This window comes from Tachyglossus aculeatus, chromosome 4, assembly GCF_015852505.1.
Source record: "Tachyglossus aculeatus isolate mTacAcu1 chromosome 4, mTacAcu1.pri, whole genome shotgun sequence".
NCBI classification, from domain to species: Eukaryota; Metazoa; Chordata; class Mammalia; order Monotremata; family Tachyglossidae; genus Tachyglossus; species Tachyglossus aculeatus.
The window spans coordinates 72,226,279-72,239,779 of record NC_052069.1 but is presented as its reverse complement, the minus strand read 5'-3'; the positions used below and the strand labels follow the sequence as shown (position 1 = coordinate 72,239,779).

Genomic DNA, 13,501 nt, shown 5'->3' with positions numbered 1-13,501 from the left:
AGTGGGGAGAGAATCAGTTCCACCTTCCATCATCTACCCTAGTGGGGAGAGAATCAGTTCTACCTTTCATGATGATGATGATGATGATGATAATGGCATTTATTAAGCACTTACTATGTGCAAAGCACTGTTCTAAGCACTGAGGGGGTTACAAGGTGATCAAGTTGTCCCATGGGGGGCTCACAGGCTTCATCCCCATTTTATAGATGAGGTAACAGAGGCACAGAGAAGTTAAGTGAGTTGCCCAAAATCACACTTCTCCATCACCTGAGGGCTACGTCCCTTAGTTTGCCTCCCCCATGCCCACACAAGTGGAAAAAAACAAATGGCTATATAGCAAACATAACATCTTGGAATAAATGATATCCAACAGCTAGCAACATTTTTTCCTTGTTGGACATTATTAGTCTAAGAGGAGATCTATACACTTTTGAGGTTTCATTACTAGATAAGAGCCCATTTCCCAGACTTCAAATTGAACCCTGTGTCTTATTATTATTATTATTATTATTATTATTATTATTATTATTACATAATAACATTTGTTAAACACTATCTGCCAAGCACTTAGGTTCCCTCATGAAAGTATATATAATTTTTAATTATAGATGGTACTTCGAAAAAATTCTGACTTTTCATGAAGAGGATTCAGTTTCTATCAATTTATATTCAATCCATAATTGTAGATTGAGTTATTTCATCCAATTATTAATGATTTCCCTACTCACAACTGTAATTTTCTTCAACACTATGCTATTGACCAAAAGAAAACCTATTTCTGAGAGAGATTAGGTACTTACAGCATCTTATAACACATTATCTCCTAGGCCATGGTGCTAGAAAGCCATTCTGTTTTTTCACTTTGGTTTAATCAGCGGTGCGGAATGTGGGATATAGGAGAGATCACTTCAATCACGAAAATATTGCGTTTAGCTAAGGTATGTCAATGAAGATGTCTATTTGCCTGTGAGAGGCTTTCTGATGATGGGCACTTTTCTCAAATCAAACTCAGAGCCTACAGCTGGTCCTGTGAAGACACTGAAAATTCCCAACTTTTCTAATTTATATTCTGATCCTGCCCCTGACTCCAAGCCTGTACTGAAGAAAGGATTTATTTACTGCCTTAACAAGGTCTATAATCACACTTCCCAATTTCAGCAAATGGCAGAATTCACTCTAGGTTATTTATTTTACATGCCTATCATAGTTCCTACTTCCATCATTTACTCATCACTTTATTTAAAATCATGCCTCACAAGACAACTTCCAAAATAAGTTTCAAAATACTAAAATAACTCCCATGATTCCTATGTCTTTAATCTGGAATAGCTAAACTAAATAGCCCAACAATTTACAGTAATCTCTCCAGAGTCAATTTATTTCGACCTAATACTTCCCTGCCCTACCATATCCAACTTAATCCCCTCCATCCTATCAGCCCATGTCTGCCCTTCCTTTCCAGTACCCTCTTCCTGTTACTCCATTTAACCCTTCCCCATCTCTTGCGCTATTCCCAATCCATCCTTGTCTCCTATTTCAGCACTGTCTTCATTCTTCTTTCCCCGTGCCAGCCCCTCTTTCCACACCCCCACACCACCAACAACCTTGGCCAAATGCAGCCTGTGGAAACCCCATTCAATCATGGGAAGGCTGCCCTTAGTACTTGTCTTGTTCCTGACTAAATCACTCCTCTTTCTCTTCTTCACTAAGACCTGTCTCTTCCCCAGTGACCCTTTCTGCTCTTTCCCATCTTCCCACTACCCAAAGACTCAATGGGAAAGGGATAGAAGTCAGCTTCCTTCTAGCTCCTCAATGCTACTTTTACACCACTGCATCTCCCCCATCTGTCCCTTTTCCTTTCTTTGAACCCCTTATCATATGTCTCTACCACCCACTCCAGTTACCAGTAATGGGTCATTAGTCCTCCCTCCAGGCTCCCCCTACAACTTTCTGAACCAACTGTATCCCTTTCTCATATTTCCTCTCTTTCTCTATCCCTACATTGATCCTTGGGAATTTCAATATCTCTGTGAATGTTCCTGATGATCCTTCTGCTGCTCGCTTCCTCTCACTACCTAACTCCACTGATCTCCTTCTCTATCCCACCTCACCCATTCATCAACTTAGACACACACTCAATCTCATCAACACAAATTCATCCTTACCTGTTTGACCGTGGCCCAGTCCTCCACCTAGCAACAATGTCCTGACTTCAGGACATATTTATGTGGATGTCCTACTGATGTTTCAAATTTAACATGTCCAAGCAGAATTTCTCATCTCCTAATCTAAACCTTCTATTCTCCTTGACTTTCCCATCACTGTGGGTAACACAACTATTCTTTTTCTCTCACAAGCCTATAACCTTGGCATTATCCTCAACTCATCTCTTTCATTTCAACCCATATGTTGAATCTGTCACCAGTTCCTGTTAGTTCAACCTTCACAACATTGAAAGATACACTCTTTCCTCCATACTGAAACCACTACCAGGCAGATCTAAACAATTATCCTATTACATCTTGACTATTGCATCAGCATCCAGTGGTTGTCCATCCACCTCCATATCAAACAGAAATTCCTTGTCATCAGCTTTATGTTCTCTTTGTTCCTCTAACTTCAGAATACTCACTATACCTCACTCTTGTGCATCTTGTCACTGACCTCTTAACCACATCTTTCCTCTGGAGTTGAATGCCCTCCCTCTTCATATCCAACAGACCATCTCCTCCACCTCCCTCAAAGACTTGTTAAAATCACATCTTCTCCAAGAAGCCTTCCCTAAGGCCTCATTTACCTTACTCCCTCTCCCTTCTGTGCTAGCCTTGCACAGAAAGGGTATTTTTACCCCACTGTTACTCCCACAGCACTTAAATATATATCTGCAATTTATTTTAGGGTCTGTCTCACCCTGTAGACTGCACCCTGTGCTCAATAAATTTGATTGATTTGATTGAAAATATAATAAATTAAGAATTGAAAAGGAATTAACTCAAGTTACTACGATTCCACTTAGGTACAATGTCTAGTATTCAGCTAGAAAGCATAAATTATTATTTTTTTATTTTTCATCCCATGACAATTCACATAAGAAAGCTATTGAAAAAGGTGGGGAATAGGTACATGGTAGGAATTGTCAGAACACCCAAGAGGCTGTGACAGTTTAACAAAAGCATTGCTTGAAGCTGGGAAGATTATGCTGTCTCTCCAAGTACTGTTCTTACACATGCTTTGTTGCTGGGTTTTATAAAAGTTATCATTATCTTTAACTTCTTGTAGGTAATGCATTCCCCTCTTCTACATGTTATTCTTCTCCTCCTTGATCTACTTGATTGTGAAAATCCTTGAGTATCTGTTCCTCTGTACTCAATCCAAAGCTTTTTACAGTGTTTCACATGTAGTAACTGCTCAGTAAATACTAATGATTGATTAAACTGATTGTCAGCTCCTTGTGAGACCATGTTTAGTTTTGCTGTATTTATCCCAGCACATAGCATATTGCTTCACACATTGTAAGTTCCAAATTGAGAGTATTTATTGACCACTTACTATGTGCAGAGCACGTACTAAGCACTTGGGAGTGTACAATACAACTGAGTTAGCAGACAAGTTTCCTGCACATAATGAGCTCACAATCTTAAGGGGGAGATAGACATTGACATAAAGAAACAATAATTAGTAAGCCTCCATTAATTCTATTACCGAATAAAAGAGCTAAATGGTAGTCAGGTTATTCATCTATTGTAATTTGGAAATTACACTTTCAGAAAGGGAGACTATAAAAATCAATTAATAGTATTTACTGAATACATGCTGTGTACAGAGCATTATACTTGGAAATGAAATGTTATTTCTACATAATCAGTACCTGCATTGAAAAGACATTAAAGGATACAATGAAACTTTCATTTTCTGTCGGAAAGTTACTTACATTTTTGAAGTTATGAAATGTGAATTTGAAAATGTTCTAGTGCTTCTATTTGCCATATTTCCTCAGTGAGCAAAATCCATTCTTACCTTTGTAGTTAACTTTGAAGCCAACGGATCCAACACTTTCATCTGTTTGCAGGTGCAGCCACATCTGGCTACTCATGCTTACAATTAAATCTGGAACGAAGCTCCCTGTCAACCTAGGAATTTCAATACATATGTTATCCAAAATACTGCTAAATTCAAATAACTTGATACACCTAGTGCTTCTCAAAATAAAGGTTGCACATTTGCAAAATCCCATATTAAAGAAAACATACCATTATATAAATACATGTGCATAAATTGGTTCTTCCCAATCTACAACACAACAAAATGGGCTGGAGTAACTGGACAAATCTTACATGATCCTCTAAAAGATCTAGTCAAAACACACAGTGGCATTCTATGTAATGGCAGAACTAAGTAATCTGCTGAATCCAAATAAAAAGTAGTGTTATCTGGCCTCATGATGGCTTGTGCTCTCCTGCAGACTATGCAGGACATATGTAATGTGGAATATACGATTTAGGAAGAAATGAAATGTGCCAACTACATGAAAAATTATTGTGGGATTGTAACAGCCTTCACAAGCAACAGGACTATACCAGGCTAGGAGAAATCAGCTGAAGGTACCATTCCCTGGACTCCAGCGTGAACTCAGATGTAGTTGTAGGTTGGGTTGCGACTTGTCTCGGCCTGACTGGTTCTCTTCCTTACCCCTAACTATATAATTTACCCAAGGGCCATTGAGTTTTCAAAATAAATTCATTCATTTTTTCAAATTTATTGAGCACTTACTGTGTGCAGAGCACTGTGCTAAGTGCTTGGGAAGTCTAAATCGTCAACATAATGAATGCCATCCCTTTCCACTGCCTTGTAAATTAATGCAAATTATGAAGATTTACTGTATCAGAAGGAAAAAATTAACTATTTTGATAACGATTATTACCTAAAACCAAATTCTTATTGTTACATATTAGTTCAGGTCATATATTTCTTAACTCCATTAATCCTTTTAGTATCCTCCTCTTTGAAACGTCCTTAGGAGGGGTTGCCATTTTGCATAATGGCTCATGGCTTCTGAGAAACTCCTTGGGAAACTGGAAAATGGAGTAGTATGTGAACTGGGCCATGGGATTCTAAATATGAATGTTATTGTTTAGTATGGAAAGCAGGGGAAATGAACATTGCCAGGAGTATCATTTGCATTTCCTGAACTATGTGCTTAAATTTTCAACTTTACTGTTATATTATCTTAGGGCTTTCTTTTTATTACGATATTTGGGGAAGTAAACATTACACAGAAATGCAGTATGATGTTGACTTCTATCACAATGTTCTTTCCCTTTTTCATAATTTTGTCAAATACCTTTATTTGAGACTAAATAAGGTTCAATTTCAAGATCAGAATATTTGGAGGCTTGAGCAAAATCTCGGGCTGTTTTTAAGTTATGCAACTAAGTAAATTTACAGTTTTCCTATTCTAGGGAAATTACAATAAACATTTTGTATTATTTTATCAAAAAATAATTGATGCAAGATTTCTTGGGAAATTTACAGTTCATGATGAGAATCACTACAGAAATTCCAAAATTAAAATTAAAATTTTGAGTACATATTGCAGAAAGATTTTAGCAGTGTAAAGAGTGATTTAGCAGTATGGGCTCTCCGATGTGATCAGAGTCACTAGAATCATTTAGAAGTCTTCCACTTTAATTCCTGACCTGGTTCCCTTTTTCCTTTTCTCGTCTCTTTCCTGCCATTCCCCCCCAACCTCCGCCACCCCCCAGATTATCCTCATGTCCATAGGTTTCTTACTAATCACAAACATAAATATTCTCTTTTCCCAACACCTAAAGGCCTGATCCTGAATCTGACAATATGATTGGTTAATGTAACATATATGGCCTGGTTCTGAATCTGACAATGTGATTGGTCAATGTAGCATATGGTCAGAATACTTTTCGACTTTAGATGAATTTTTACACTAAAATATTACGTCACATAAAAACCTGAAACTGATGCCTAAAAATAAAGCATGTGATAAGCAAGAACAACCGAAACTTACACTTGCAGTACGGTTCTAGGGTCTCCAACTTCCCCTCCATCACCGATTGTCAAAGTGTCGTAGCCAATCTCCAGATCAAATTCTTCAAAGTTGATCTGAATAACCTAACAGCAAATGTAAAACGATCCTCAATTGTAATTCGCTAGCATTAGAGTAATGAAGATTTACAAGAACCCAAAATGAAGAGAAATGATAATCACTGCATGGGAATATGCAAGTTCAGTGCTATGGGTAACATTCCTTATTGATTAAATTAAGGATTGCATTTATGATGGATCATCAGTGCCTCACCATACCTTTATTTTAGTGAAGGGAGACATTTTCACACAATATGACAGTCCTATTGAAGATCACATATCAACAGATGGGAAAATGAAACTGTCAATTACTATAAATTGTACTATATTGATTTTTTATTATTATTTGCATTGTAGTTTCCCAAGTGCTTAGAACACTACTCTGCACAGAGTAAGCTCTCAATTAATAGTATTGAAATGAAATTATTTAGATGAGACTGAATGAAATTGCTAGATTAGGAGTGTGGAAAATACCAGAATTATTTTGTTGATCCCTAAGAACTAAATTATCTTCATTACCCTGGTTAAGTTAAACTTTAAAACCAGTGTATGACAAAATATATGATACGGCATAAATAGCTAAAAGTGTGTATTATTTCAAATTATTTATTTGAAATTCATTACTTCAAATTCACTACTTGCATAGTAGTATATGTGTACTACTATGTTATTATACTACTATAATTATTCTTAGTTATTATCATTGGGAACACCCGATATAATTCATTAAACCCTTAAAATGCATGCTGTCAATCTCTTCACAGTAGCATGGCTCAGTGGAAAGAGCCCGAGCTTTGGAGTCAAAGGTCATGGGTTCAAATCCCGGCTCTGCCAACTGTCAGCTGTGTGACTTTGGGCAAGTCACTTCACTTCTCTGGACATCAGTTACCTCAACTGTAAAATGGGGATTAAGACTGTGAGCCCCCCATGGGACAACCTGATCACCTTGTAACCTCACCAGTGCTTACAACAGTGCTTTGCACAGTTGAACAGTGCTTACCAAATACCATCATTACAATAATAATAATTATTATTATTATTATAAAAAAAGGAAGAGTATATTTTTTAAACTATTACACAGGTAAAAGAAAACTTGCATATTGATCAGCTGGTTCAAATACTGAGGTTAATTTATTAATCAATATAAATATTTTGTCCCATCACTGTGAAAGGATGATGATTCCCTCATTGCTGAAGGTTACCACGATACTTAGAAAATTATATATGTATACACACACACACACACACACTCTCTCTCTCATGTCATATGCCTTTGGCTGCTAAATCATAGCTTTAAAGAACATTTATGAATAGTTAAGCAAGAGTCACAAAATCAAAATGGAAATTCTGTGCCTCAAAGATAGATAATTTTCTATCCCCCCGCCCTACCTCCTTCCCCTCCCCACAGCACTTGTATATACTTGTACAGATTTACTACTCTATTTATTTTACTTGTACATATTTACTATTCTATTTATTTTGTTAATGATGTGCATATAACTTTAATTCTATTTGTTCTGACGATTCTGACACCTCTACATGTTCTGTTTTGTTGTCTGTCTCCCCTTTCTAGACTGTAAGCCCGTTGTTGGGTAGGGACCGTCTCTATATGTCACCAACTTGTACTTCCCAAGCACTTAGTACAGTGCTCTGCACACAGTAAGCGCTCAATAAATATGATTGAATGACTGAATACTTATGGTATTTATTATGCAGTTATGTGCCAAGAACAGTTGGATATATACAGAATAATAAGAACCGACACAACCACATCCCATAAAATGATAACAATATTATTATTATTACAAATGATACTTAGTGCTCATTATGCTCCAAGTACTGTACTAAATGTCTGGACTAGATACAAGGTAATAAGTTTGGACACATTCCATGTAATACATGAGACTCACTATCTAAGAGGTAGGTGATCAAGTACTTTTTGCCCACTTCACAAATGAGGAAATTGAAGTCCAGAGAGGTATATATGTATATGTCTGTACATATTTATTACTCTATTTATTTTACTTGTACATATCTATTCTATTTATTTTATTTTGTTAGTATGTTTTGGTTTTGTTCTCTGTCTCCCCCTTTTTAGACTGTAAACCCACTGTTGGGTAGGAACTGTCTCTATATGTCACCAACTTGTACTTTCCAAGCACTTAGTACAGTGCTCTGCACACAGTAAGCGCTCAATAAATATGATTGAATGACTGAATACTTATGGTATTTATTATGCAGTTATGTGCCAAGAACAGTTGGATATATATACAGAATAATAAGAACCGACACAACCACATCCCATAAAGTGATAACAATATTATTATTATTACAAATGATACTTAGTGCTCATTATGCTCCAAGTACTGTACTAAACGTCTGGACTAGATACAAGGTAATAAGTTTGGACACATTCCATGTAATACATGAGACTCACTATCTAAGAGGTAGGTGATCAAGTACTTTTTGCCCACTTCACAAATGAGGAAATTGAAGTCCAGAGAGGTATATATGTATATGTCTGTACATATTTATTACTCTATTTATTTTACTTGTACATATCTATTCTATTTATTTTATTTTGTTAGTATGTTTTGGTTTTGTTCTCTGTCTCCCCCTTTTTAGACTGTAAACCCACTGTTGGGTAGGAACTGTCTCTATATGTTGCCAACTTGTACTTCCCAAGCGCTTAGTACAGTGCTCTGCACACAGTAAGTGCTCAATAAATATGATTGATTGATTGATTGATTGATTAAGAGTGTTGACCACGATTACCAGGCTGCCCAGTGAGTGAGCTGGGATTAGAAACAGACGAATAGTCTTCTAGACTGTAAGCCCGTTGTTGGGTAGGGAATGTAACTATCTGTTTCTGAACTGTTACAGAACTTATTGAGCACTTACCAAATAGAGACTAGAGTATGAAGCACATGGGAGAGTATACCACAGATGATATATACAATCCCTGATCACAAGGAGTTTAGTCTGTTCTCATTTTATAGCATGCTAAAATATCACACAATCTACCGTAGCACTTAGAAATCACATTTATCCATTTTTAAAATTATTTTGATATACTTTGTTCACATTTTATATGTGTCACAAAATTGAATAGTAGTAGTAATTCTCAGGTCACCAAAACTAGGCTGAAGAATAGGTCAATTTAAGAGTACTTGGACTTGAAGCTTCATGCTTAGGTCCTTAAATTGAATATTTTACTTTTCCCTTCCAAAGACCCCATTCTGGGATATACCTGAAGAAAGCAACCTTGTGGATAGTGGATGGGCCTAGAAATCAGAAGGACCTGGGTTCTAGTCCCAACTCCGCCACTTGTCTACTCTGTGGTCTTGGGCAAGTCATTTCACTTCTCTGTACCTCAGTTACGTCATCTGTAAAATGGGGACTAAACCTGTGAGCCCCATGTAGGACTTGGACTGTGTCCAACCCGATTAACTTGTATCTACCCCGGCACTTAGTATAGTGCCTGGCACATAGTGAACACTTAACAAATATCATTTAAAAACAAAACAAAAAAGAAAACCTGAAGAATTTGCATAGATCAAGGCTCCAATATTTTGGGGAGATACTTCAACTGGGCTAAATCACACACACAGTGGAAAACAAGATAGAAAATGTCTCTGATAAATTTCTATTTCTAATAATACAGCCATTTTATATTACAAAATGGATTTTGATTGATGGACCCCTTCAAAATTAAGCATCCTCCTCAGTAATCCTACTCTGCCACCACTGTCTTCTAAACAAAGCCTCCCTCTACTCTGGCTTTGTGAAAATTTTGCTTATCCTGCTTCAGAAAGCTAGCTTTATTGCCATTATAACATTTAGATTTAGGTCAAACCTTTATCTTTGTTATTTGATAGTATAAGAAGATTAATTGGGACAGACATTTAATGATACATTTTATTTTGCTTGACTTGTAAATTTGGATTTATATGCAAAGAATTTCAACAATAAGAATTCTACTGTTTTAAATTCAGTGGTGAGCTAATTACTGACTAATCTTTATAATTCCAGATAAGCACTCAACTATTGAGCTGTCAATGAAATTTTACACATTTATAATACTTGAGATGTTTCAATAGCATATAATCACTCAGCAGCTAGACAAGCTTCATTCAAAATGTAGGTAGAATTTAGCTACACATTTAGTTTAACTCATGCAGTTTAGGGAGCTTTTCACCATTACAAAAACCCTAGTAATAATAATTGTAGTATTTGTTAAGCGCATACTACGTGTGAAGGACTATACTAAGTGCTGGGTTGGATACAAGCAAATCAGGTTGGACACAGTCCCTGTCCCACATGTGGCCCACAGTCTTACTTCCCATTTTACAGATGAGGTAACTGAGGCAGAGAGAAGTGAAGTGACTTTCCAAAGTTCACACAGCAGAAATGTGGCTAAGCCAGGATTAGAACCCATGAACTTTAGCATATGCAAGGAATTTCATTTTTGCTTTGATTTAGAAATTGTTAATGCACATAGAGAGACTGCTATGATCAAGACAAGATGGTTACAGGGGGAAAAGACATGAATTCTAAGAACTGAATTTTATAGAAACGTAATGAGTGGAGAAATCAACAATACCACACCCCCCAAAAATGTAAAAGAAGTGCAGTTAATATTCTTACTACATTAGGTAATATTCAAGTCTCTACCTGCAATGTGAATATGAAAACTTTTCCAGGCCTGTGACTATTAGCAAATAGAGAGAGTTGCTTAAGATAAGACACAGTGAAAAGCCATTAAAGTCTGTTCCACTGGCAGCCAATCATGCGGGTTTTTTCCTAAAATGTTCCTGAAGTGTGAAAGCACATTGATTAAACACTCTGAAACACCTCACTATCTATGTAAAGACTTGGACAGGTATATTCCTTTACTTTATCTCAATACTTTCCAATTGTTTTCAGTTGGGCTACATCAATTTGGAGAAACACCACCTTAAATTTCATAGCACTTGCATGAAAATGTTTCTTACAGTGGAGTTGGTTGATGGTAACAACAACTACAACAGTAATAATAATCATAATTTTAGTGTTAACTCTTTGGCAAGAATTGTACTAAATTCAGGGGGAGGCCCAAGATAATCCGATCAGACACAGTCCCTGTTCTACATGGGAGTCACTCTAAATAGGAGGTTGAACTGATATGTAACTCCATTTTACAGATGAAGAAACTGAGGAACAAATAAAGTTTCTTGGCAAAGGTCACCCAGCAGATGAGTGGCAGAGCTGGGATTAAAACCTGGGTCCTCTAGTGCAGTCACGTTTCTGAGGCACCCCAACCTAAGAAGAGCTGTGTTAATAGTATGTGTGCCTTGAACAATGCTGCATGTGTGCACACAACCATTTAATAATGATGGTATTTGTTAGGCGCTTATTATGTGCCAAGAACTGTTCTAAGAGTTGGGGTAATAATAATGATAATAATAATAATAATGATAACATTTATTAAGTGCTTACTATGTGCAAAGCACTGTTCTAAGCGCTGGGGAGGTTACAAGGTGATGAGGTTGTCCCAGGTGGGGCTCACAGTCTTCATCCCCATTTTACAGATGAGGGAACTGATGCCCAGAGAAGTGAAGTAACTTGCCCAAAGTCACACAGCTAACAAGTGGCAGAGCCGGGATTAGAACCCATGACCTCTGCCTCCAAAGCCTGTGCTCTTTCCACTGAGCCAACAAGGTAATCAGGTTGTCCCACTTGAGGATCACAGACTTAATTCCCATTTTACGTATGAGGGAACCGAGGCACAGAAAAGTGAATTCACTTGTCCAAAGTCACACAGCTGGACTGTCTCTATACGTTGCCAACTTGTACTTCCCAAGCACTTAGTACAGTGCTCTGCACACAGTAAGTGCTCAATAAATACAAGTGCTTGATTGATTGATTGATAAGTGGCAGAGCCGGATTTAGAACCCATGACCTCTGACTTCTAAGCCCAGGCTCTTTCCACTAAGCCATGCTGCTTCTCTACCCATTTCTTCCAACACCTCACCATTCTACCCCAGTAGGCTTGCACTGGTGCAAGAAAGTTCCCTAATTGCCTTCCAGTGTTCTATCCAAAGCACGGGAAACATGGAAAGTTGAGAGTACCATCATCAGAATTAATAAGGGGAAACACTAAAATTCCAGTATCTATAGAAAACAGGATTTGATTTTGAATATTGTTAAACATGTCTTTCTAGCCTGTAAAAGCCCCTCCCTTGACCCCAGTGGCACCCTCCAGTTATCGCCCCATTTTCCTTTTACCATCCTTTCTAAACTCCTTGAGCAAGTTGTCTACACCAGTTGTCTTCACTTCCTCTCCCCTTTAACCTGCTTGGCTTCACTCCACTCAACACACACCAGCAATCTAGCTTCCACACACTCCACTCCATGGAAACAGCGCTCTTTAAAGTTACCAATGACCTCCTTCTTGCCAAGTCCAGTGGCCTCTGCTCCATCCTCAACCTCCTCAACCTTTATTTATTCATTCAATCACATTTATTGAGTACTTACTGCATGCAGAGTACTGTGCTAAGAGCTTGGGAGAGTACAATGTAACAATAAACAGGTGCATTCTCTCTGCCCCCAGCTAGCTCACAGTCTAGAGGGGCAGACAGATATTAATAGAAATGAATAAATAGGAACAGACACAAGGGTTGTGGGGCTGGGAAGGGGAATGAATAAAGGGAGCAAGTCAGGGTGACGCAGAAGAGGGTGGGAGAAGAGAAAAGGGAGGCTTAGTCAGAGAAGGCTTCTTGGAAGTGATGTGCCATCAGTAAGGTTTTGAAGAGGGGGAGTGTGAGGTCCCCATTCGCTTTCCTCTCTGCCTCAACTGGGGTGCCTCTACGCAGTAGCCCGTAATAATAATAATAATAATAATAATAATGGCATTTATTAAGCGCTTACTATGTACAAAGCACTGTTCTAAGCACTGGGAAGGTTACAAGGTGATCAGGTTGTCCCACGGGGGGCTCACAGTCTTAATCCCCATTTTACAGATGAGGTAACTGAGGCCCAGAGAAGTTAAGTGACTTGCCCAAAGTCACACAGCTGACAATTGGTGGAGCCAGGATTTGAACCCATGACCTCCAACTCCAATGCCCGGGCTCTTTCCACTGAGCCATGCTGCTTCTCTGGCCTGTCTGCCTTTGTTTCGGACTGCTGGGGATCACCACCCAGCTTGTAGGACATAGCTGCTCTGACTGGCGGCCCCTATGCGCCCTTCGATCCTGTGAATTGTCCCTTTCTCCTGGATACATTACCTAACTTTTGTTGTCACTGATGCTGTTACCTTCTGGTTCTTCTAGCTCTCTGACAGTTCCTTTTCTTTTGAGGTACTAGTTAAGCACTTATTATGTGTCCAGCACTGTTTTAAGGACTG

The 13,501-nt window shown here is 38.0% G+C and overlaps 1 protein-coding gene across 1 annotated transcript in view; it reads right to left on the bottom strand.

The window, feature by feature from the left end:
- The window catches only part of CSMD3 (CUB and Sushi multiple domains 3), a 781,433-nt gene that overhangs the window by 383,037 nt on the left and 384,895 nt on the right, over window positions 1-13,501 (bottom strand). The window contains exons 11-12 of the mRNA XM_038745631.1: window positions 6,041-6,144; window positions 4,018-4,130 (exon numbers count right to left, since the gene is read on the bottom strand). Of these exons, the coding sequence (XP_038601559.1) occupies window positions 4,018-4,130; window positions 6,041-6,144 (217 nt within the window). The remainder of the gene's footprint in view (window positions 1-4,017; window positions 4,131-6,040; window positions 6,145-13,501) is intronic.